Below are 27,757 nucleotides of genomic sequence, written 5' to 3' on the forward strand. Positions count from 1 at the left end.
CCGCTGATCCTGCGCCAGAGCCCGCTGATCCTGCACCAGAGCCCGCTGATCCTGCGCCAGTCCTGTTCAGCCCAGAGTTTCCTTCACCGCTGGTCCTGCCCAGCCTAAAGCCCTCTTCACCGCTGTTTCTGCCTCTTTCTCCTGAGCCGGTGCCTTCTCCAGGCTACGACCCCGTAGCTACCCCCAAGAATTTTTTGGGGGGGGGCAGTAGGCCACCACCATGGCCACCCGAAGGGTCCTCTCCAGCATGGCCGCCCGAAGGGTCTTCACCGCCGTGGCCGCCCGAAGGGTCTTCACCGCCGTGGCCGCCCGAAGGGTCTTCACCGCCGTGGCCGCCCGAAGGGTCTTCACCGCCGTGGCCGCCCGAAGGGTCTTCACCGCCGTGGCCGCCCGAGGGGTCTTCACCGCCGTGGCGGCCCGAAGGGTCTTCACCGCCGTGGCCGCCCGAGGGGTCTTCACCGCCGTGGCCGCCCGAGGGGTCTTCACCGCCCTGGACGCCCGAGGGTCCGACAGCTCCGCCCTGGACGCCCGAAGGGTCTGCTCCGCCCAGGACGCCCGAGGGTCCGACAGCTCCGCCCTGGACGCCCGAGGGTCCGACAGCTCCGCCCTGGACGCCCGAGGGTCCGACAGCTCCGCCCTGGATGCCCGAGGGTCCGACAGCTCCGCCCTGGACGCCCGAGGGTCCGACAGCTCCGCCCTGGACGCCCGAGGGTCCGACAGCTCCGCCCTGGACGCCCGAGGGTTCGACAGCTTCGCCCTGGATGCCCGAGGGTCCACAGCCTGCTCCGCCCTGGTCACGCCCTCAGCCTGCTCCGCCCTGGTCACGCCCTCAGCCTGCTCCGCCGTGGCCTCGCCCTCAGCCTGCTCCGTCGTGGACACGCCCACAGCCTGCTCCGCCCTGGCAGTCTGTTCGTCCAGCTCCGCCCATGTTCCATGGCCCAGGTCCGCCTCCACCACCCTCCCGAACTATGTCTCTAGTTTTGATGGGCGTCGGGAGCCGCCCATAGAGGGGGGGCTATGTTGTAATGTCTGTCTGTGTTCCCCCGGTCTTTGTGCTTTTGGTTCAGTCCTGTTCAGTTTTCCCGCTCCTCGTTTGTGTTCATGTATACCACGCCACCTTGTTATCTTGTTTAGCTTGTTTGGCCTTGTATTTAAGCCCTGTGTTTCAGTCCAGTCTTTGTGAGTTCTTGTTGTTGTACCTTGATGTTGGTGGTTCTGTTCCTGAGTCTTGTGCCCTAGCCAGAGTCTTTATGTAGTTTGAGTTTATTAAATAAAGTGTGCTGCAATTGGATCCTGCTTCCTCCTTGCTTCCACCTCATCGTGACAGATGTCTGAGTATCACAACCTGGGTGGACAACCCGTTCAACAAGCTGCTGGAAACTTGTAATTAGGGTCAAAACAATGCTACCTCAAATTCTGCTCCCCGGAATCACCCAATAGTCCAGTCATTTTATGAAAAAAGGTTGAACAAATTGCAACTGAAGCAAACTCAACTGATTTTGTATCCACAATATATACTGAGTAAGGGGAAAAAAGCCCTGTCCATGTTAACAAACAATTTCAAAAAAACTTGTAATACATTTTTTGTTTGTCTTGATGTAAGTAATCAACTCAGTAATTTTCATGGTGATATTTAAAGGTTAAAATTTGTACCCTATTCACGTGAGAAAAAAATGAATAGGCGAATGAATAGACTATATTTGGGTCTTTTTCTAAACTTTCCCCAAATGGGATTCTTCAGGGCTTTTTTCCCTTACTCAGTATATATTGAGGATTCAAAATCAGTTGAGTTTGCTTCAGTTGCAATTTGTTCAACCTTTTTTCATAAAATGACTGGACTATTGGGTGATTCCGGGGAGCAGAATTTGAGGTAGCATTGTTTTGCCCCTAATTACAAGTTTCCAGCAGCTTGTTGACCGGGTTGTCCATCCTGGTTGTGATCCTCAGACATCATAGATTTCATTTTTATATGACAACCTTTTACAGCAGCTCATGTCTGCTAAACCCCCTTTGCCCCCTGGGTATACTGAATAAAACTGTTTTCAACACTGATAATAATGAGAAATGTTTCTTGAGCATCAAATCATCATATTATACTGATTTCTGAAGTCTTGTTTTGCCACGTATCTGATTTCCCTGGCTCCCTGATCTTTGCCTGTTCCCTGGACTCTGTGTACTAACGTTTGCTGCCTGCCTCGACCTCTGCCTGTTAAACGACTACGAGTTCAGGATTGTCCCTTTAATTCATTGTCTGCCTGAGATTTATGTCTGCTCATCTCTGTCTTCTTGTGTGTTTAAATAAAGTGCTGCAAATGGATCTGAACGCCTCTGACTCCACGTTACAATGTGACACTGAAGACTGGAGTAATGATGCTGAAAATTCAGCTTTGATCACAGGAATAAATTACACTTTACTATATATTCACATAGAAAACAGCTTTTAATATTTAAACATTTTTACTGTATTTTTTTATCAGATAAATCAGAATAACAGACCTCTTTAATAAAAACATTTAAAAAAAATGTATGATTCCAGTAAGTGAATCTGCCCTGACCTTGTCGCTCAGGGTTGGGTCATTGAGCGAGTAGAGCTTGTTGGTGATGTCTTTGCCGATGAGGTAGCGGAAGACCTCGTTCAGAAACGACTCGGACTCCAGGAAGTACGTCAGGCGCTCCCTCGACCAGCACAGGAGCTTGCAGTTTTCCTCCGCGCTGATCGTCACCTGGACAGTCACGTGACAGATCATTATAATGAGTGTGTATTACAGGGTCCTGGACAGTCACATGACAGATCATTATAATGAGTGTGTATTACAGGGTCCTGGACAGTCACGTGACAGATCATTATAATGAGTGTGTATTACAGGGTGCGTACAGTGCTTGAATTTGACTTTTTGAAACTGAAGTCTTGGAAAACCCTTGAAAACAACTATATTTATAAAAAAGGTACTTGAAAAGTGCTTGATTTATTGAAAGAAAATATATATGTGAAATTAGAGTTTAATTTTATCGATAAAACAATCTTTTCATGCAAAATGAACGCTGGAGCCCGTCTGATATAGATATAGAGCCATTTCGCATGGCTATGAGTGTGATTTTGCTCATAAATAACCAAGTATATGATACAGCTTTCATTCTTCAGGTCAATCATATATTCATGAGAAAAACAATCAGTTTGAATAAGAAAGCGATATCTTTGTCATAGTGTCCTGTCAATGGTTAAAGTTACCACTGTTATTGCATGTGCTGCACTTTATTTGTACCATTTTGTTTTATTAGTTTATTTTCATTTATCCATTTACTTTTTTAGAATTTGAAAGATAATAAAGTTATTATTTAATAAGTGACATCTCTGATTGTAGTCCTGCAAAACCAGAAAAGTAGTGCTTGAAAACTCTTGAAAGTCCTGCAATTTTATTTTACAGAATCTGTACGAACCCTGGTATTAGTTTCCTCTTCCTCAAAATGACCAGAAATGTTAGGAATATGATACCGTCACATATGTATATGTGTATATATATATATACATATATATATAGTGCCGGCCCACATGCGGATTCCACGCATACCAGATGTGGGCCGGATCTGGGCCGACACTATGTTGCTGTCTGGGTTCTTTTACAATATATATTATGCAATATGATACATACAGTTAAACCAAATTTATTCAGACATAACAGTTTATTCGCTATAGTTTAGAAAATGGTAATAAAATATGACAAGAACTCAAGAGTTATTAAATCATCCTTCTGTTAGACTGTCTCACACATGAATTATGTTGAATATCTGTCAGCTGTTAAATTTAACTACACAATTAGATAATACCAGTTTAGCTCAACCAGTTACCAAGCAATGCTTCATGTTGTTCAGTCTGTGGTGTAAAAAGCTGCATTAGTTATTAAAGAAAAAACACTTCAGCAAAACATGATCAGCTCAAAGTGTCCCAATCATTTTTGGTCCCAAATATTTACAAATGTTACTGGTAGTCACTGAATGAAGAATTTTTGTGTATAATATGTCACAGTTTACTTTATTTTGCTCTTGTCACTTACATAAATGAACTATAGTGTCCTGCACACACTAGTAAAACAATATAAAAAATTATATCTGGTGTCTGAATAGTTTTTGGTTTGACTGCAAACTGCCAAATGCTGTGGTAATAACAAGAAGCACAGATTCAATGTTATATTTAAATATCAGTCTTACCTGAAACCTCTCTCCCCTGTTCAACTGAGTCGACCTGAACTCAGGAGAGTCGATGAAGGCGTTGGTGTAAATATTGTGCAGGAAATGCCCGCGGTACGAAACCTTCATCCTGTGTGGAGTGTGGAAACGTGGACATACGTCATGCAACATACAGTTTTATAGGATTCTACACTGGTAGTGCAGTAACGCACGCACTTTCCCTTGAGGAGGATGCTGAGGCGCTCGTCCACAGACGTCTTGTCTTCAGCGGCGTAGATCTGGCTCTTCTTCAGGGTCTGGATGGTGCAGAACTGGCCGGTGAGTCTCTGAAACAGAGCTTCTCGTACGTGTAGAGGCTCGAACATGCGCTTGTACACCGACTTCAGCTCCCGGTCGATCTTAATCTGGAGGGAAGCCGCAGACAAACATGTAGAGTTCAGCAGAATCACTCACAGGGAACATCTCGATACTGAACTCACAATACCATAGTATTGCGAGACTCCAAGACATATGATAAAAGGTTGACAAAAAATGTACGGTTGATTAAAATGCTAAATTTGGTTTTACATTGTGTGTGTTTGGTGCTGGAAACCCAATGAACAGGACAATAGAGACACCAGAATAAACATATTCATGATTCTGAAGCTGAAAATACAGAATTATTTTAGACGAATATGCTTGCACTCTGACTGGATATATTTAAAATAATGTCGGACACTTTTTACTGGTAACATCAGACATCTGACATTATCGGGACACACTAATATTCCCCCACTGCATTCTTATACATTATATTCAACATTATATTTATAGTTGTTTAATGTAGTACTGACATTAAAACTTTGAAAAGTTGAATTTTTTCTCTCACTGTAATTTTTATTTTGTGTGAACGATACACAATACATATTGTCCCTATCCACGATACATATGGCTGCATATTTGTATTGCGATATATTGTTACAGCCCTAGTCTCTTCTTTACATTGTGTATTTACCGTTTGCTATAAGAAGACCAAATCTCAGTCAGAAACGTATGACTAATTTAAACACCTGTGATTGGCCGTTGCGTTCATGCGCTCAACAGATACGCCTGTGATTGGCCTGACTGAATATTTAAAATAATGTCGGCCACTTTTTACTGGCAACATCAGATATTTGGCATTATCAGGGCCCACAAATATTCCCTCATTGCATTATTATACATTATATACAACATTATTTTATAGTAGTTTAATGTAGTACTGATACAAAAACTCTGAAAACTTTTATTTTGGGAGTATAGTTCAATACATATTGTCACTATCCACGACACATATTGATGAATTTTTGTATTGTGATTTATTGTTACACCACTGCTATCCAGCTACTGTACAGAAATTGTAATTCCCACTCATGAAGAGAGACATAAGCTCTGTTTCAATCCACCTATTCCCAGATCCGTCCACATACCGGATGTGGGCCGGATCTGGGCCGACACCATATTTCGGTCTGGGTTTTTATGCTCATTTTGGTATATAGCATAAAAACGCAGGATGGAAACGTCAAGATGCACATAAACTTAAAAATGCGTATGAACAACTTGAAGCGGATACATTTTTTTATCTCATTGGGGAAAATCCCTGTATATCTTGAATTGTGGAGTAATTCTAACGGCAGTGAAAGCATGCACTCTCAATAATGTCAGGTCACATATCATTAAACAATAATTACAATACTATCAAAGACAATACATATCACACACCCCTAATGCTTTCCATTAACGGTTACATTAGATTATAGCATTAGATACTCTTAAAATAATCGCAAAATTTATTTCTGCAAACTTACATTAGCCAGGTTTCCATCCACCTATTTTTGTGCTAATTTTGGGATATCGCATTAAATAAGAAAAACGCTGGATGGAAATGCCAAGATAGATTTAATAATGCGCATAAATAACGTATGCAATCAATTGGGGCAGATCATTTTTTTTATCTGATAAGAAGACATGCACATAAACTATGGTGGAAACATTTACCGAATATTTCCCTTGATTAGCAACAACAAACTCATGTGACTTTGCCTCAGCGTCAGCTGTGATTGGATAACTGGAGTAACCAGCGGACCAATCACATCGCAGCATCTCTAATGTTGGTTTGGTGTTTCTGAGGGTGCTTTCACACCTGACTCATTTAGTTCGGGGGAATCGCACTAGAGTTTGTTGTAGGGATCGGCAACTGAAGCCGCATAAAGCACTGAGGCTTTCGAAAGATTCGAAGCATCAAGAGTGTCAAAAACAGCGCCATCTTGTGGCAGGTGAAATTTACAGCAGCCATATAACCGAGTTTTCTGATAATATAATTCACATATTAAGGTGTGGCAATAAATTAAATGTAACAATTATATTAATACTTATTATAAAAATACCAACAGAGTTGCTTTATGCAAGTAAATGGTGGTATAATTATTTTATGGTTTCTATGCTGTGTATATGGCAGAATATATGATCACATAGGCTATAAGCTCATTTATATCTTTAAAAAATGATAGTACATGGACTTAAACTTCCACAAACCTGTAGAGTCGTGGTCTGGGTTCAAACATTCTGACACGCAAAGTGAAGCATTCACGTTACTGGAAAAAAAGCGAGCCTTCGTTTTTCGTTGATCACGTGTTTCTCTGAATCTCTGAATTCTCGGTACGCTTTCAAACGAACTCTGGAGCGGTTCGTTTGTGGTAATAACCATAGACAGTAAAAGAAATAGACACAGCGACCCCCTTGATTTCAACGGAGAAATCTGAAGCCCGATTAGTGCACTCACTTCCTGATGTCTGAGCGACTGCGCAGGCTCAAACTGAGATTGACGACAGTCTGACAGTTTACATCTTCTACTAGCTGTGCCAAGACAAATCTGAATCACCTAATTCCTCAAAAACGTTGTTGAAATGTTTTGTCCCGTTGCTTTTATGGACTCTCTATCTATGGGCTTCTCCCTTGACTTTATGCCTCTATCTCCCCCCGATTGCCTCATAGACAGTAAAAGATTGCCTGCGAGCTTCTCCTGTCTATACGGTAATGTCTCTAAAGTGCGACAGAGAGTCGCGTGGTTATGACGCAATCGTTAGCCTATTTTTACAAAAACGGCTTCTACGGGGCCATAATGTAAGATACAAAGTAATGGAGCCTTTTATACATTGTCGTGTTTCTTTAGAAATAAATAATGGACAAATGAAGTCTTTGGACACCTCAGATGTAAAGTTATTCGCTGTCAAAATGACGCCATAATGAATGGGAGTCAATGGAATGCTAACAGCAGGTGATGGTCTCCTACAATGGCGGCTCCCGCGAGGCTTCAGTTTCCGGCTGATGGATTACCCGCTTGGTGATAACGTGATCCAGCCTCGAACAGACCCAACTCCCAAAGAACTGCGCATTTTTGGACTAAACCAGCTGCCGGGAAATTTATACACTCTCCCGGGACACTGAATGTCCCGGTTTTCAAATGGCTATGTGAATATGTCCCGGTTTTCAAATGGCTATGTGAATATGTCCCGGTTTTCAAATGGCTATGTGAATATGTCCCGGTTTTCACAAGTCTATGTGAATATGTATGTTCAAACAGCGCGCGCATGACAGAGAGGTAGAGAGCGCAAAAAATGATGCAAAAATAACGACTTTATTTCAACTATTCATTTCCTTCTCTGTGGACCTCGAGTCAGTTAGCATAGTGTGATAGCGTAGTGTGATTGCGTAGTGTGATAGCGTAGTGTGATAGCGTAGTGTGATAGCGTAGTGTGATAGCGTAGTGTGATAGCTTAGTGTGATAGGGTAGTGTGATAGCGTAGTGTGATAACGTAGTGTGATAGCGTAGTGTGATAGCGTAGTGTGATAGCTTAGTGTGATAGCGTAGTGTGATAGCGTAGTGTGATAGCGTAGTGTGATAGCTTAGTGTGATAGGGTAGTGTGATAGCGTAGTGCGATAGCGTAGTGTGATAGCTTAGTGTGATAGGGTAGTGTGATAGCGTAGTGTGATAGCGTAGTGTGATAACGTAGTGTGATAGCGTAGTGTGATAGCGTAGTGTGATAGCGTAGTGTGATAGTGTAGTGTGATAGCGTAGTGCGATAGTGTAGTGTGATAGCATAGTGTGATAGGGTAGTGTGATAACGTAGTGTGATAGCGTAGTGTGATAGTGTAGTGTGATAGCGTAGTGTGATAACGTAGTGTGATAGCGTAGTGTGATAGCGTAGTGTGATAGCGTAGTGTGATAGTGTAGTGTGATAGCGTAGTGCGATAGTGTAGTGTGATAGCGTAGTGTGATAGCGTAGTGTGATAGCGTAGTGTGATAACGTAGTGTGATAGCGTAGTGTGATTGCGTAGTGTGATAGCGTAGTGTGATAGCGTAGTGTGATAGCGTAGTGTGATAGCGTAGTGTGATTGCGTAGTGTGATTGCGTAGTTCTACGTCACACGTAGGCTCACTATTGGACGACGCTGATCATGTGTGTGATGTGTGTCAGACGTACAACACAGAAGCGCTGCGCTGTTACACTAGTGAACTCACTCGACGCCCACAGAGAAGGAAATGAATAGTTGATATAAAGTCGTTATTTTTGTTGGTTTTTGCGCACAAAAAGTATTCTCGTCGTTTGATAAACTTAAGATTGAGCCACTGTAGTCACTCGGACTATTTTAACGATGTCTTTAATAACTTTTCGGGGAACAAGTTTCAATCCCTTAGAAGCCTATGGAGGAGTGATCCAGCTCTCAGATTTAATCACAAATATCTTAATTTGTGTTGCGAAGATGAACGAAGGTCTTACGGGGTTGAACAACATGAGGGAGAGTAATTACTGAAAGAATTGTATATTTTTTGGGTGAAATATATCCCTTTAATGTACCGTTTTAAATCAGTGTTAACAGGATGAATACTGAGGGTTTAAGCCTTCGAATAATACCTAATTTATTAATAAATATAATGTGATGGGATAAAAGAAGCTGTGAGTGTATCAGTGATATCAAGCTTAAACTCACCGGTCTGCGTTTATAAAGCAGAAAGAAGAAGTGCATGAAGTTGACCAGCAGGAACACCACGTTCCACACCATCACATCCAGAGTGCACCTGTAGAGCGAGGCCCAGGCGATGAGCAGAGCACAGCCTGAGATCAGACACACACACACCATCAGATACACACACCATCAGATACACACCATCAGACACCCACACCATCAGATACACACCATCAGATACACACACCATCAGAGACACACCATCAGAGACACACCATCAGACACACACACCATCAGATACACACTATCAGATACACACACCATCAGATACACACCATCAGATACACACACCATCAGAGACACACACCATCAGATACACACCATCAGACACACACACCATCAGATACACACTATCAGATACACACACCATCAGATACACACACCATCAGATACACACCATCAGACACACACACCATCAGATACACACTATCAGATACACACACCATCAGATACACACCATCAGATACACACACCATCAGAGACACACCATCAGAGACACACACCATCAGAGACACACACCATCAGATACACACCATCAGAGACACACACCATCAGATACACACACCATCAGAGACACACACCATCAGAGACACACCATCAGAGACACACACCATCAGATACACACACCATCAGATACAAACACCATCAGAGACACACACCATCAGAGACACACACCATCAGAGACACACACCATCAGACACACACACACCATCAGATACACACCATCAGATACACACACCATCAGAGACACACACCATCAGAGACACACCATCAGAGACACACACCATCAGAGACACACCATCAGAGACACACACCATCAGATACACACACCATCAGAGACACACCATCAGAGACACACACCATCAGATACAAACACCATCAGAGACACACACCATCAGAGACACACACCATCAGAGACACACCATCAGAGACACACACCATCAGAGACACACACCATCAGATACACACACCATCAGAGACACACACCATCAGATACACACACCATCAGAGACACACCATCAGATACACACCATCAGATACACACCATCAGATACACACCATCAGATACACACACCATCAGAGACACACCATCAGATACACACACCGTCTGAGACACACCATCAGATACACACACCATCAGATACACACCATCAGATACACACCATCAGAGACACACACCATCAGATACAGACCATCAGAGACACACACCATCAGATACACACCATCAGAGACACACACCATCAGACACACACCATCAGATACACACCATCAGATACACACCATCAGAGACACACACCATCAGATACACACCATCAGAGACACACACCATCAGATACACACCATCAGAGACACACTCCATCAGACACACACCATCAGAGACACACACCATCAGAGACACACACCATCAGAGACACACCATCAGAGACACACACCATCAGATACACACACCATCAGAGACACACCATCAGATACACACCATCAGATACACACCATCAGATACACACCATCAGATACACACACCATCAGAGACACACCATCAGATACACACACCGTCTGAGACACACCATCAGATACACACACCATCAGATACACACCATCAGATACACACCATCAGAGACACACACCATCAGATACACACCATCAGAGACACACACCATCAGATACACACCATCAGAGACACACACCATCAGATACACACCATCAGAGACACACACAATCAGAGACACACACTATCAGAGACACACACTATCAGAGACACACACCATCAGAGACACACACCATCAGAGCCACACACCATCAGACACACACACCATCAGACACACAGACCATCAGACACACACCATCAGAGACACACACCATCAGAGACACACACCATCAGATACACACACCATCAGATACACACCATCAGAGACCACACCATCAGAGACACACCATCAGAGACACACACCATCAGATACACACCATTAGATACACACCATCAGAGACACACACCATCAGAGACACACACCATCAGACACACACCATCAGAGACACACACCATCAGAGACACACACCATCAGAGACACACACCATCAGAGACACACACCATCGACACACACCATCAGAGACACACACCATCAGACACACACTCCATCAGATACACACTCCATCAGAGACACACCATCAGAGACACTCCATCAGAGACACACTCCATCAGACACACACCATCGAGACACACACCATCAGAGACACACCATCAGAGACACACCATCAGAGACACACACCATCAGAGACACACCATCAGAGACACACTCCATCAGACACACAGCATCAGATACACACACCATCAGAGACACACACCATCAGAGACACACACCATCAGAGACACACACCATCAGAGACACACACCATCAGACACACTCCATCAGACACACTCCATCAGACACACAGCATCAGATACACACACCATCAGAGACACACACCATCAGAGACACACACCATCAGAGACACACACCATCAGACACACTCCATCAGAGACACACACAATCAGATACACACACCATCAGAGACACACACCATCAGAGACACACCATCAGAGACACACACCATCAGAGTCACACACCATCAGACACACTCCATCAGAGACACACACCATCAGATACACACACCATCAGAGACACACACCATCAGAGACACACACCATCAGACACACACCATCAGAGACACACACCATCAGAGACACACACCATCAGACACACACCATCAGAGACACACACCCTCAGAGACACACACCATCAGAGACACACACCATCAGAGACACACACCATCAGAGACACACACCATCAGAGACACACACCATCAGAGACACACACCATCAGAGACACACACCATCAGACACACACCATCAGAGACACACACCATCAGAGACACACACCATCAGAGACACACACCATCAGAGACACACACCATCAGAGACACAGCATCAGATACACACACCATCAGAGACACACACCATCAGACACACACCATCAGAGACACACACCATCAGAGACACACACCATCAGAGACACACACCATCAGAGACACACACCCTCAGAGACACAGCATCAGAGACACACACCATCAGATACACACACCATCAGAGACACACACCATCAGAGACACAGCATCAGAGACACACACCATCAGAGACACACACCATCAGAGACACAGCATCAGAGACACACACCATCAGAGACACACACCCTCAGAGACACAGCATCAGAGATACATGATCAGATACACACCTCTGAGAAAACCTCATCAGACTACAAAGCTTGCATAGGAAATACACTTTTCTTTTTTTATTAAAGGGACATACTTTTTTCCATTAATACAAATGAATTTTGTATTGTAACATTCATTTAGACTTTCAAAATATGTTAATGTTAATATTTGTATATTACATGTAAATATTTTTTCTAATTAATATTAATATTTTCTTTATTTCATTTCAGTTTATTTCAATTACTGAAAACATAATTGTTACTAGTTTTGTGTATTCCCTCACCTTATACTATCACATGTTTTTAAAAGTACATTTAAAGATGATCTGTTCACGATTAATCTGAATTAAATGAAATTACCTGCAATAAACCTTATGGAACTATAATGTTCTGCAGCGAGCCGGAATCATATCTAAACCTCTTAAGGGGCGTTCACACCAAGAACGATAACTATAACAATAACTATCTTTGCATGTTCCAGTGTGTAAAACGTCATTGAACATGTTTTTGCTGTTCTTGTTGCATTTACACGGTTTTAACCCACGGATGTCCTCAGCATGCTGTGTTTTGAGTGACGCTAGTGTAATCGAGCTAATAATCTAACAGTGAATTAAGTCAATATAGTGGAATAAAAACAACACCTAACGTTAGTCTTCTTCACCGCAACTGCAAAGGAAGCAAGACAATGTAGTGTAAACGAGCGCTGATACCTGAGGTAATACTTCTTTTCAGGGGCGCGGCTAGAAATGTTGGGCCCTATGAAAGAATATGAGGTTGGGCCCCCTACCCCACCCATTCCATTAATAAAATCGATCTCTGGGGGCCCCAAAAGTGTGTGGGCCCTTAGAATCGTCCTAACTTTTCCCCCCTTAGCGGCACCCCTGCTTCTGTTCATTCAGAGGGTATTAACGATTGTTTTCAGTATCCATTTTCTTGAAAAGGGGCTTGACTTGTCAAACAGTGCTGGACTTCTCGATTTTTCTGCATCTCGACGATTAATTTCTCCACAATTTCATCTGTCATTTTAAATGCGCGAGCCCTTTAAATTAGAATCAATTCTGATTGGCTGTCAGTGTTTTATCGTTTGAAAGCTGGAGAAAAGCGTTCTGAAAGTGATCCCAAAGATTTTGTTTCTCTATATCGTAATCGTTATAGCTGTGGTGTGAACTCTGCTATTCTTTAATATTGAGAACGATTTTTAGAACTATATCTTTATCGTTATCGTCCTTGGTGTGAAAGAGCCTTTACTATATTTTATTATTTCTAAATAATAAAACTGTTTCAGTAGACTGTGTATGTTCGTTTGGCCGGAAGCTAGAATTTTACTTTGTAACGTGTTAAATATGGATAGATGCACTTTTATGATGGATAGATGCGCTTTTATGATGGATAGATGCACTTTTATGATGGATAGATGCGCTTTTATGACGGATAGATGCGCTTTTATGATGGATAGATGCGCTTTTATGACGGATAGATGCGCTTTTATGATGGATAGATGCACTTTTATGACGGATAGATGCACTTTTATGATGGATAGATGCGCTTTTATGATGGACAGATGCACTTTTATGATGGATAGATGCGCTTTTATGACGGATAGATGCGCTTTTATGATGGACAGATGCACTTTTATGATGGATAGATGCGCTTTTATGACGGATAGATGCGCTTTTATGATGGATAGATGCACTTTTATGATGGATAGATGCACTTTTATGATGGATAGATGCAATTTTATGATGGACAAATGCGCTTTTATGACGGATAGATGCGCTTTTATGACGGATAGATGCACTTTTATGACGGATAGATGCACTTTTATGATGGACAGATGCACTTTTATGACGGATAGATGCACTTTTATGATGGACAGATGCACTTTTATGACGGATTGATGCACTTTTATGATGGATAGATGCACTTTTATGATGGATAGATGCACTTTTATGACGGATAGATGCGCTTTTATGATGGATAGATGCACTTTTATGACGGATAGATGCACTTTTATGATGGATAGATGCACTTTTATGATGGATAGATGCACTTTTATGATGGATAGATGCACTTTTATGACGGATAGATGCGCTTTTATGATGGATAGATGCACTTTTATGATGGATAGATGCACTTTTATGATGGATAGATGCGCTTTTATGACGGATAGATGCGCTTTTATGATGGATAGATGCACTTTTATGACGGATAGATGCACTTTTATGATGGATAGATGCACTTTTATGATGGATAGATGCACTTTTATGACGGATAGATGCACTTTTATGATGGATAGATGCACTTTTATGATGGATAGATGCACTTTTATGATGGATAGAGGCGCTTTTATGATGGATAGATGCACTTTTATGATGGATAGATGCACTTTTATGACGGATAGATGCACTTTTATGATGGATAGATGCACTTTTATGATGGATAGATGCACTTTTATGACGGATAGATGCGCTTTTATGATGGACAGATGCACTTTTATGACGGATAGATGCACTTTTATGATGGATAGATGCACTTTTATGATGGATAGATGCGCTTTTATGATGGATAGATGCACTTTTATGATGGATAGATGCACTTTTATGATGGATAGATGCGCTTTTATGACGGATAGATGCACTTTTATGACGGATAGATGCACTTTTATGATGGATAGATGCACTTTTATGATGGATAGATGCAATTTTATGATGGACAGATGCACTTTTATGACGGATAGATGCACTTTTATGACGGATAGATGCACTTTTATGATGGATAGATGCACTTTTATGATGGATAGATGCACTTTTATGATGGACAGATGCACTTTTATGATGGATAGATGCGCTTTTATGACGGATAGATGCACTTTTATGATGGATAGATGCACTTTTATGATGGACAGATGCACTTTTATGATGGATAGATGCGCTTTTATGACGGATAGATGCACTTTTATGACGGATAGATGCACTTTTATGATGGATAGATGCACTTTTATGATGGACAGATGAACTTTTATGATGGATAGATGCACTTTTATGACGGATAGATGCACTTTTATGATGGATAGATGCACTTTTATGATGGATAGATGCAATTTTATGATGGACAGATGCACTTTTATGACGGATAGATGCACTTTTATGACGGATAGATGCACTTTTATGATGGATAGATGCACTTTTATGACGGATAGATGCGCTTTTATGATGGATAGATGCACTTTTATGATGGATAGATGCACTTTTATGACGGATAGATGCACTTTTATGATGGATAGATGCGCTTTTATGACGGATAGATGCACTTTTATGATGGATAGATGCGCTTTTATGATGGATAGATGCACTTTTATGATGGAGAGATGCGCTTTTATGATGGATAGATGCGCTTTTATGATGGATAGATGCGCTTTTATGACGGATAGATGTGCTTTTATGATGGATAGATGCACTTTTATGATGGATAGATGCACTTTTATGATGGAGAGATGCACTTTTATGATGGATAGATGCGCTTTTATGATGGATAGATCCGCTTTTATGATGGATAGATGCGCTTTTATGATGGATAGATGCGCTTTTATGACGGATAGATGTGCTTTTATGATGGATAGATGCGCTTTTATGACGGATAGATGTGCTTTTATGACGGATAGATGCACTTTTATGATGGATAGATGCACTTTTATGATGGATAGATGCGCTTTTATGATGGATAGATGCGCTTTTATGATGGATAGATGCGCTTTTATGACGGATAGATGTGCTTTTATGATGGATAGATGCGCTTTTATGACGGATAGATGCACTTTTATGATGGATAGATGCGCTTTTATGATGGATAGATGCACTTTTATGATGGATAGATGCACTTTTATGATGGATAGATGCGCTTTTATGACGGATAGATGCGCTTTTATGATGGATAGATGCACTTTTATGACGGATAGATGCACTTTTATGATGGATAGATGCGCTTTTATGATGGATAGATAGACTTTTATGATGGATAGATGCACTTTTATGACGGATAGATGCACTTTTATGATGGATAGATGCGCTTTTATGATGGATAGATAGACTTTTATGATGGATAGATGCACTTTTATGATGGATAGATGCACTTATATGACGGATAGATGCACTTATATGATGGATAGATGCACTTTTATGATGGATAGATGCGCTTTTATGATGGATAGATGCACTTTTATGATGGATAGATGCGCTTTTATGATGGATAGATAGACTTTTATGATGGATAGATGCACTTTTATGACGGATAGATGCACTTATATGATGGATAGATGCACTTTTATGATGGATAGATGCGCTTTTATGATGGATAGATGCACTTTTATGACGGATAGATGCGCTTTTATGATGGATAGATGCACTTTTATGATGGATAGATGCGCTTTTATGACGGATAGATGCACTTTTATGATGGATAGATGCGCTTTTATGATGGATAGATGCACTTTTATGATGGATAGATGCGCTTTTATGATGGATAGATGCACTTTTATGATGGATAGATGCGCTTTTATGACGGATAGATGCACTTTTATGACGGATAGATGCGCTTTTATGATGGATAGATGCACTTTTATGATGGATAGATGCACTTTTATGATGGACAGATGCACTTTTATGGACTTCAAAACAAAAACGCCCATTCACTGCCATTATAAAGCTCGGAAGAGCCAGGACATTTTTTAATATAACTGTGATTGTATTCGTCTGAGAGGATGTTATATACACCAAGGATGACTTGAGGGCGAGTAAATCATGGGCTAATTTTCATTTTTGGGGTGAACTATCCCTTTTACTATATTTTACTTCTAAATTATAAAATTGTTTTAGTGCATTTGAATGGCATTTTTGATTTTCATGTTAATAAAATGCAATGTTCTAACTTCAGAAAGTAGTGTCGTATGCACGGGAGCGTGCAGTGTTGTAAGTTGTGTGCACGGGAGCGCGCGCTGTACCCGTGATCAGCAGCAGTCTGAGCAGGATCATGTGCAGTGTGAGGGTGGTGGGGATCAGCAGACCCGCCCCGAGGCTCAGGTGGGCCAGGTGGAACAGCAGGTGATGAGACTGGTCCCAGTCCTGGCATGACGTGGCGTTCGCGTCACCGGCGAGCGCGGGCACGCTGGAGAGCAGTGGAGATGAAGTGTAGGACAGAGACACGGACATCTCTCGAGCTGGAGAGGAGATGCAGAAAACTGTTACAACTCACACATGCATAAAGCACAAAACACATCAGAATGGTTCCTTACAGAAGTGGTTTTATGGTGCGTTTTATTACACAAGAGTGTGTGTTTCGTGTTAAATGGTTCTCGTGGCTTGATCTAAATTGATTCAACTTCGCAAACATTTATCTTCCGTGGATAACACACATATATTTACAACTGACACATTCATGAAGCAAAAAACACGACATGGTCCCTTACAGAAGAGGTTTCGTTGGATTTAAGGTGGTACTTTTATTCAATTCACATTTATTTGTATAGCGCTTTTCACAGTACACATCGTTTCAAAGCAGCTTTACAGAAAATGCATGAGTCCACAATACAATTTAGTGATCTGTTATCAGAGGTAACTGTCTAAATCATGAATTTCAGAAATGTACAAAATCACAGTTAACTAAAAATATATTAATTTAAACAATGTAATAATTTAAGGCAGAGACATTGAGCTCATTGAAGTAATGAATATTATACAAGAGTGTGCGTTTCATGTTAAATTGTTCTCGTTGCTTGGTATAAATTGATTCAACTTAGCAAACATTTATCTTGCGTGCATAATGCTATAAATGACAGTCTGCGCACCGCAATAATTAGTGACGTGAAAAGTCACAAACCGAGAACGCGCAGAGAACTATCCTGGAGATTTGCCGATCGAGCAATGCCACAGTCACTGACCTCTAGTAGTAAACTCTCTACGGACACGCACGTTTATCTGCTGTACTCCGTGTGAATTTCACACAGATCCAGTTAAAGGAAGATCGATGGCACTTTAAAATATGTTATTATAATATTAATTACAGTATTGTCTACTCACCGGAGTTGTCGGTTGAAGCTGTAATGTGCGCGGTCTGGAGGAATGTCCAGCAGAAGATAACAGTGTGTGTGTGTGTGTGTGTGTGTGTGTGTGTGTGTGTGTGTATGTGTGTGTGAGAGGAGCGCAATGACAGGCATTGACTTAAAATGGGCACAAACCAAGCGGCCACTCCTCTGCGCGTGCACGCGACTCCGCCGCTAGAGGGCGTCTGTTTTTCCTCAATAGACTATTTAGTAGGTTTATCTAATCTAATTTACACACACATACATACTAACCCCCAGGCCCACACACTCAGCCCCCCCCCCCCAAACACACACTCTCTCTCTCACACACACATACATACTAACCAACAGGCCCACACACTCAGCCCCCCCCCCCCCAAACACACACTCTCTCTCACACACACATACACTACCCCCAACACACTCTCTCACATTCATGAAACACGCTCACACTCTCTCACACACACCCAACGCAATTTTCAAGTCAGTCCTGAAAAGCACAGTTCGTGTGTAAAGCAAAAACAAAAAACTAGTGAAACAGAACAATCTCAAATCAGTTACAGTGTTCCGTTTCATATGACGGACGTTAGATGATGTATAACACAGAGGAAACTAATTTTAGAGCTTATAAATATATTCAGCTAAATGCTGAAAGTGAATCTCATCCATCCAAACACAACGTTTCCACAAATACAGACACACAACGCGCAACCACTTCTCCTTCAGAACAGCTGATTCTCGTGATGGTTATAATTTTACAATTAAATAAAACAAGGACAACTTTTTTGGGGGGAAAACATCCAAAGTGCATCCCATGAAACTCATATTTGATCATCAGAATGACATATTAAAAGCTGTTTCCTTGAAAAAAAATAATCTTAAAATAGCCTTAAAATAGAGATAATCGGATGCGTGTCAGGTCTTAAAGTGACAGCAGCCTAATTAACTTACTGCTGTCTGTGTCATTAATGTTAAAGGTGCTCTAAGCGATGTCGGGTGACATCACTTCTTGTTGACGTTTAAAGAATTGTCAAACAAAACGAAGGCTAGCTAGACCCTCCCTCCTCCTCATCCGTGCACTAACCCCCCAAACCCCGCCCCCAAACCCTTCCTGTCGGTTATTGGCTGGAACAGTTTGTTATGTTTCGTGGTGCGGGTAAGCCCAGTTTGTTTTTGTTGCCGCTTGTGGAGCCTGGGGTGTCTGCAGAGACCGTGTTTTCTTACAGTGTGTTCAGGGGACAGGCAGCTAGCGGATAGTGAGGAGATGGTTGTTGTATGTGACAAAAAATGTTTTGCCCTAAAAAACGCGTGACATCGCTTCGAGCACCTTTAATTAAAGTACAAAAGACAAAGAGAAAACCACTTGACTGAATCATTTTTGTCGCTTTAAAGGTGCAGTAAATGATTTCTGAGAAACAATCTAAACAATAAACAACAAGGACAAGATTATTTGGGGAAAACATCCCAAGTGCATTTAAGATTAAAAAACAAAACAAAACAATGCATGACCGAAAGTAATAACGACCATCGATTAAGACTACTGTATATAAATGTGGCGCGCGCGCTTCTCATGAGTCTCTCTGCACCGGTTTGGCTTCACTCTCTTCCAGCACTCGACAGGATTCACCCGTGTCTTCTCCTGCCGGCTCTGGCGCGTGACAGAAGCTCGGTAACCGCAGATCATAGCGGAACCCGCGCGCGTCGAAAGCCCTGTCGTTCAGAGAGAAGAGTTTCTCCGCGATGTCGTTGCGCACGAGCAGCGCGAAGATCTTGGCGATGTAGCGGTGGCGCGCGAACAGCAGGTACAGCTTCTTCCTTCGCCACGACACGAACCTGGAGCGCGTGTCCGCACGCAACGTCACCTGAACAACACAACACGGCCGTTACAAACCACACAGTGGGAACGCATAATATCAGCTACTTAATAATCATTCACCTGGAAAAATCCTTCTTCTGAGGGTCTGAGGGAATCCCACTCGGGCGAGTCCAGGAACTGAAATGGATGGATGAAGTGCAAGAACTCCCCGTTCACCGTCACCCGGATCCTATTGTAGAGAGAGATTATACTATAATACTATAATGATAGTTGTTTTAACAATGAGTGATGTGTCATTATCGAGTATGTAGGCTATACTTTACAGAAACACACCTAGAGCGCGCACGCATACACTACATGATGTCTAGTATAGGTTTGTGCTTGCGCATGAGAGTGCACACTTTCACTGTGATCTAGTCTATTAAAATGCATTTAAATGCACCCAATATTCAAGATAAGGGGCAAAAATACCTCTGTATATATTTATATCATTTAATATAGTTAACCGAAATCACAAAAAGAGTGCCGTTTTTGTCTCCAGATAGTATCAGCATGATTTATATTAATTTTATCCAACAGTTCAATAAACAAGAAGTTAATAAACAAGAATTGACTTACATTCTAGACACAATATCGCCTGTTTTTGCTCTATTTCACCAACGGAATTAGTTCCAAACAAAGACACAGGACTGTTTCTGTGTTTCATTACTGAATGAACGATTCAATGACTCACTCATTAACAGTGACTTGCTGCCATCTACTGGCGGTTTTAATTTCACTTTTATAGTATTTTTGTAGTTGTTTTTAAATCATTTCAATATATTAATATTCAACGTTTTATGTTTAAAACATCAAAACATTATTTATGCATGTGTAACTGCAGGTTAAATGGTAAATAAATAAGTAAATAAATAAATTAAACAGTCTGTGGAAATGCTGTGCATTGCAAAGATGAATTTTGTTGATACTGATTTCATTTCCTAGACAGCAACATAGTGTCGGCCCAGATCCGGGCCACATCTGGGCCGACACTATGTTGCTGTAACCGTCCTATTGTGTCTTAACTGATTAAATGTAAGAATTTGACACAAAATATGATGCATTCTTTTAAATAGGTTAAAAAATATCTTTAAAAAGGTAAAAAATAAATCCTATAAAAGGTAAAAAAGCGATTTAAACTTATTGGAAAAGATGATTTCTGTCACTGCTCCAAACTGACCACCGCACACAATATGAGGAATATAAAAAACTTAAGGATCTGTTCACAGCAGTCCTAAACCTGTCAAAGTACCAATACAATAAACACACACAGCAAAATATAGTCTAACTATTGTTATCGATAAAATCCAAAGAAAATATGAAGATACAATTTTTTGTCAATATCCAACACCCCTAAACGAGTAATGTGACGCAGTGCTGATATTTCAATACGCCATGACCTACACTACACTACTTCTGACATCATGAGTTGCGTATAGGGGTGTAACAATATATCGCAATACAAAAAGGCAACAATACGTATCGTGGATAGTGACAATCTGTATTGTGTATAGTTCACTCAATATGAAAATTAGAAAATTAGAAAAAAGTGTTTTAGTTTTTTTAAAGAGTTTTAGTGTCAGTACTACATTAATCTTCTATATATAATGTTGAATATAATGTATAATAATGTAATGGGGGAATATTAGTGGGTCCTGATAATGTCAGATGTCTGATGTTACCAGTAATAAATGGCCTACATTATTTTAAATATATCTAGTGAGTGACAGAGTGCAAGCATATTCGTCTAAAATAATTCTGTGTTTTCAGCTTCAGAATCATGAATATGTTTATTCTGGTGTCTCTATTGTCCTGTGCTTTGGGATTCAGCACCAAGTCCATCCTATTCATTTAATCAACAGTAAATGTTTTGTTAAACTTTTATCATATGTCTTGGAGTATCGCAATAATATCGTATCATGAGTTCAGTATCGTGATATGTCTCGAATCGTGACATGAGGGTATCGTTACCAGTGGGGCAGTCATGGCCTAATGGTAACAGAGTTGGACTGGTTGCTGGTTCGATTCCAGTACCGGCAGGAATATGACTGAGGTGTCCTTGAGCAAGGCACCTAACCCCCAATCGCTCCCCGGGCGCCACTCAAGGCTGCCCGCTGCTCCGGGTGTGTGTATCCACGTTTGCAGTGTGTGTGTTCACTTCTCACTACTCTGCTCCTAATGTGTGTGCACTTACTTGGATGGGTTAAATGCAGAGGTCAAATTGCAAGTATGGGTTACCATACTTGGCCATCATGTGTCACTTTCACTTTCACTTTACGCCCCTAGTTGCGTAAGTTGCGCTTTAAGCGTAAAGAAGACTGTGTATGTTCGTTTGGCCGGAAGCTAGAAATTTACTTTGTAATGTGATAAATATGGATATTTTGCTTACGCAAACGCATGACTTCTCTTCAGAAGACCTTTATTAACCCCCCCGTGCCTGTGGAGCAGTTTTATGATGGACAGATGCACTTTTATGATGGACATATGCACTTTTATGATGGACATATGCACTTTTATGATGGACAGATGCACTTTTATGATGGACAGATGCACTTTTATGATGGACAGATGCACTTTTATGATGGACAAATGCACTTTTATGACGGATAGATGCACTTTTATGATGGACAGATGCACTTTTATGATGACATATGCACTTTTATGATGGACAGATCCACTTTTATGATTACATATGCACTTTTATGATGGACAGATCCACTTTTATGATGACATATGCACTTTTATGATGGACAGATCCACTTTTATGATGGATAGATGCACTTTTATGATGGATAGATGCACTTTTATGACGGATAGATGCACTTTTATGATGGACAGATCCACTTTTATGATGACATATGCACTTTTATGATGGACAGATCCACTTTTATGATGACATATGCACTTTTATGATGGACAGATCCACTTTTATGATGGATAGATGCACTTTTATGATGGATAGATGCACTTTTATGATGGATAGATGCACTTTTATGATGGACAGATGCACTTTTATGATGAACAGATGCACTTTTATGATGGACAGATGCACTTTTATGATGGATAGATGCACTTTTATGATGAACAGATGCACTTTTATGATGAACAGATGCACTTTTATGATGGATAGATGCACTTTTATGATGGACAGATGCACTTTTATGATGGACAGATGCACTTTTATGATGGACAGATGCACTTTTATGACGGATAGATGCACTTTTATGATGGATAGATGCACTTTTATGATGGATAGATGCACTTTTATGATGGATAGATGCACTTTTATGATGGAGAGATGCACTTTTATGATAGATAGATGCACTTTTATGATGGACAGATGCACTTTTGTGATGGATAGATGCACTTTTATGATGGACAGATGCACTTTTATGATAGATAGATGCACTTTTATGATGGACAGATGCACTTTTATGATGGATAGATGCACTTTTATGATGGATAGATGCACTTTTATGATGGACAGATGCACTTTTATGATAGATAGATGCACTTTTATGATGGATAGATGCACTTTTATGATGGATAGATGCACTTTTATGATGGACAGATGCACTTTTATGATGGACAGATGCACTTTTATGATGGACAGATGCACTTTTATGATGGATAGATGCACTTTTATGATGGACAGATGCACTTTTATGATAGATAGATGCACTTTTATGATGGATAGATGCACTTTTATGATAGATAGATGCACTTTTATGATGGATAGATGCACTTTTATGATGGACAGATGCACTTTTATGATGGACAGATGCACTTTTATGATGGATAGATGCACTTTTATGATGATAGATTCACTTTTATGATGGACAGATGCACTTTTATGATGGATAGATGCACTTTTATGATGGATAGATGCAATTTTTGTGATGCACAGATGCACTTTTATGATGAATAGATGCACTTTTATGATGGATAGATGCACTTTTATGATGGATAGATGCACTTTTATGATGGACAGATGCACTTTTATGATGGATAGATGCACTTTTATGATGGACAGATGCACTTTTATGATGGACAGATGCACTTTTATGATGGATAGATGCACTTTTATGATGGATAGATGCACTTTTATGATGGACAGATGCACTTTTATGATGGATAGATGCACTTTTATGATGGACAGATGCACTTTTATGATGGACAGATGCACTTTTATGATGGACAGATGCACTTTTATGATGGATAGATGCACTTTTATGATGGACAGATGCACTTTTATGATAGATAGATGCACTTTTATGATGGACAGATGCACTTTTATGATGGATAGATGCACTTTTATGATGGACAGATGCACTTTTATGATGGATAGATGCACTTTTATGATGGACAGATGCACTTTTATGATGGACAGATGCACTTTTATGATGGATAGATGCACTTTTATGATAGATAGATGCACTTTTATGATGGATAGATGCACTTTTATGATGGACAGATGCACTTTTATGATGGACAGATGCACTTTTATGATAGATAGATGCACTTTTATGATGGATAGATGCACTTTTATGATGATAGATTCACTTTTATGATGGACAGATGCACTTTTATGATGGATAGATGCACTTTTATGATGGATAGATGCAATTTTTGTGATGCACAGATGCACTTTTATGATGAATAGATGCACTTTTATGATGGATAGATGCACTTTTATGATGGATAGATGCACTTTTATGATGGACAGATGCACTTTTATGATGGATAGATGCACTTTTATGATGGACAGATGCACTTTTATGATGGACAGATGCACTTTTATGATGGATAGATGCACTTTTATGATGGATAGATACACTTTTATGATGGACAGATGCACTTTTATGATAGATAGATGCACTTTTATGATGGACAGATGCACTTTTATGATGGATAGATGCACTTTTATGATGGATAGATGCACTTTTATGATGGACAGATGCACTTTTATGATAGATAGATGCACTTTTATGATGGATAGATGCACTTTTATGATGGATAGATGCACTTTTATGATGGACAGATGCACTTTTATGATGGACAGATGCACTTTTATGATGGACAGATGCACTTTTATGATGGATAGATGCACTTTTATGATGGACAGATGCACTTTTATGATAGATAGATGCACTTTTATGATGGATAGATGCACTTTTATGATAGATAGATGCACTTTTATGATGGATAGATGCACTTTTATGATGGACAGATGCACTTTTATGATGGACAGATGCACTTTTATGATAGATAGATGCACTTTTATGATGGATAGATGCACTTTTATGATGATAGATTCACTTTTATGATGGACAGATGCACTTTTATGATGGATAGATGCACTTTTATGATGGATAGATGCAATTTTTGTGATGCACAGATGCACTTTTATGATGAATAGATGCACTTTTATGATGGATAGATGCACTTTTATGATGGATAGATGCACTTTTATGATGGACAGATGCACTTTTATGATGGATAGATGCACTTTTATGATGGACAGATGCACTTTTATGATGGACAGATGCACTTTTATGATGGATAGATGCACTTTTATGATGGATAGATACACTTTTATGATGGACAGATGCACTTTTATGATGGATAGATGCACTTTTATGATAGATAGATGCACTTTTATGATGGACAGATGCACTTTTATGATGATAGATACACTTTTATGATGGACAGGTGGACTTTTATCATGGATAGATGCACTCTTTTAAGCTTCAATCTGATGGTTGCAATGGTTGTAATCCACTGCCATTATAAAGCTCGGAAGCGTCAGGGTGTTTATTAATACAACTCTGATTGTATTAGTCTGAAAGAAGAAAGTCATATACAGATGACTTGAGGGAGAGTAAATCATGGGCTAATGTTCATTTTAAAGCGAACTACTCCTTTAATACTCACCTGCCTGAGAGCAGAACTGAGAGTTTGTCGATCGGGGTTTTGCCCTCTATGGCGAAGCATTGCTCTTTGTCTATAGTGTGGATATCGCCGTCACAACACTCAACGATCTTCCCAAAGTTAATTAAGGACACCCCCAGCTTTTTGAACATGTAATCGTAGAGATCCTGAAACTCCTTCTCGAAAGTGACTCTTCTCAGTCGGTAGGACACGTGCACGACCTGCGCGAGACTGAAGGCGAAGAGCGCGAAGGTCCACGAGAACGAGTCGCTCGTGCACGGGTCGGACCACGACCAGATCGAGCAGCACAAAAACCCCAGCGATAAGAAGCAGAACATGTAGAGTAATCCATAAAAGCCACTGCCTCCCATGAACCCTAAAACCAGCAGGATATGAGCGAGATGAAACATTGATCCTTCGGGATTTTCCTTCCATTCTGAGCACACTGGATATTCCAGAGACTCGGTCGCGTTATTCTCTGGGAAATTAGTCAAAGGATCCATGATGGGAAAGAAGAATCAACACGCGCGCTGTATATATTTCTCTCTCTCTCTCTCTCTCTCTCTCTCTCTCTCTCTCTCTCTCTCTCTCTCTCTCTCTCTCTCTCTCAGATATTTGGTCTGCTGTACACAGACCCACACACACACACACACACACACACACAGAAACCCGAGCCTGCAGACACACACAGGACAGTTTTACTGCGCACATTTTTGGAAACGTAATGGATTTCAAGTTCTCAGTTGTTCGAGTGTGTGTGACTGTCTGAGATGTTTCTCCTGAAATCCCAAAAGTTGTGAATACTTTTGGAATATTAGATCTAATTTTAGTATGATGGCATGATTTAAATCAGCTTGAATTATGTAGCAGTGAATGAAGTTATAGGGCTGTCAACAGGGCCAGCCCGTGGCATAGGCGAATAGGCAAATGCTAGGGGCGCCACTCAATAGGGGCTCCAAATGTGAACAAGTGATTTATTTATTTTTGGGATTTTTTTTAAACTAATAATATTTTAAGACCATTAATTCGAAATACTACAAAATAGTATTTTTCACACAAAAATAGATAAATACTGAAAAGTGAATTTCCACATGACATGCCACATGACATTTCATTAGCTTGTAGACTAAGATATTATCAATCAATAATACCCATAAGTAGTTTATATTTACCACAATTAGCTCATAAAAATAAGATGCTTTTTGTCTCAACTTTGTCTCAACTGTATGTGGTACAGTTGAGACAGTACCATGCAGTTGAGACACCCATTTTTAATGATGTAAATGTACCCGTTCATTGCAAATATAATAAATAAAGACAAATAAAGAAAATACTATTTTCATTGTGATTTTACCTGGTGCCCCATGCATTACAGCCCATTTCACCCCGTCATTGTGTTCATGATTATTTAGCCTATAATTT

At 40.6% G+C, this 27,757-nt stretch overlaps 2 protein-coding genes across 3 annotated transcripts in view; both read right to left on the minus strand.

The window, feature by feature from the left end:
• Positions 1-18,796, minus strand: part of LOC143705198 (popeye domain-containing protein 1) — a 40,709-nt gene extending 21,913 nt beyond the window's left edge. The window contains exons 1-6 of one of the 2 annotated variants that reach the window (XM_077197471.1): positions 18,548-18,796; positions 17,473-17,688; positions 9,196-9,320; positions 4,402-4,589; positions 4,207-4,315; positions 2,556-2,723 (exon numbers count right to left, since the gene is read on the minus strand). In XM_077197471.1, the coding sequence (XP_077053586.1) occupies positions 2,556-2,723; positions 4,207-4,315; positions 4,402-4,589; positions 9,196-9,320; positions 17,473-17,680 (798 nt within the window). In that variant the 5' untranslated portion in view covers positions 17,681-17,688; positions 18,548-18,796. The remainder of the gene's footprint in view (positions 1-2,555; positions 2,724-4,206; positions 4,316-4,401; positions 4,590-9,195; positions 9,321-17,472; positions 17,689-18,547) is intronic. The other variant, XM_077197472.1, reaches the window with a different exon arrangement.
• Positions 18,797-19,162: 366 nt separating this feature from the next.
• popdc3 (popeye domain cAMP effector 3) lies at positions 19,163-26,999 on the minus strand. The gene is made up of 3 exons (XM_077197473.1): positions 26,339-26,999; positions 20,486-20,594; positions 19,163-20,411 (listed from the first exon to the last, which is right to left on the minus strand). The coding sequence occupies exons 1-3, from the start codon at positions 26,836-26,838 to the stop codon at positions 20,118-20,120; spliced, it is 903 nt and encodes a 300-aa protein (XP_077053588.1). The 5' UTR covers positions 26,839-26,999; the 3' UTR covers positions 19,163-20,117.
• Between the last annotated feature and the right edge of the window lie 758 nt (positions 27,000-27,757).

Source organism: Siphateles boraxobius, unplaced genomic scaffold (assembly GCF_051911475.1).
Source record: "Siphateles boraxobius isolate OS27281-9 unplaced genomic scaffold, OSU_SipBor_1 110, whole genome shotgun sequence".
Lineage (NCBI taxonomy): Eukaryota > Metazoa > Chordata > Actinopteri > Cypriniformes > Leuciscidae > Siphateles > Siphateles boraxobius.

What these genes read in the sequence shown, in the direction of transcription:
- popdc3 (XM_077197473.1), bottom strand. Translation starts at nt 26,838, where the DNA reads ATGGATCCTTTGACTAATTTCCCAGAGAATAACGCGACCGAGTCTCTG. An exon ending in TCAGTTCTGCTCTCAGGCAG is followed by an intron (nt 20,595 to 26,338) that starts GTGAGTATTAAA and finishes TCTCTACAATAG; the next exon opens with GATCCGGGTGACGGTGAACG. An exon ending in CAGAAGAAGGATTTTTCCAG is followed by an intron (nt 20,412 to 20,485) that starts GTGAATGATTAT and finishes TGTGTTGTTCAG; the next exon opens with GTGACGTTGCGTGCGGACAC.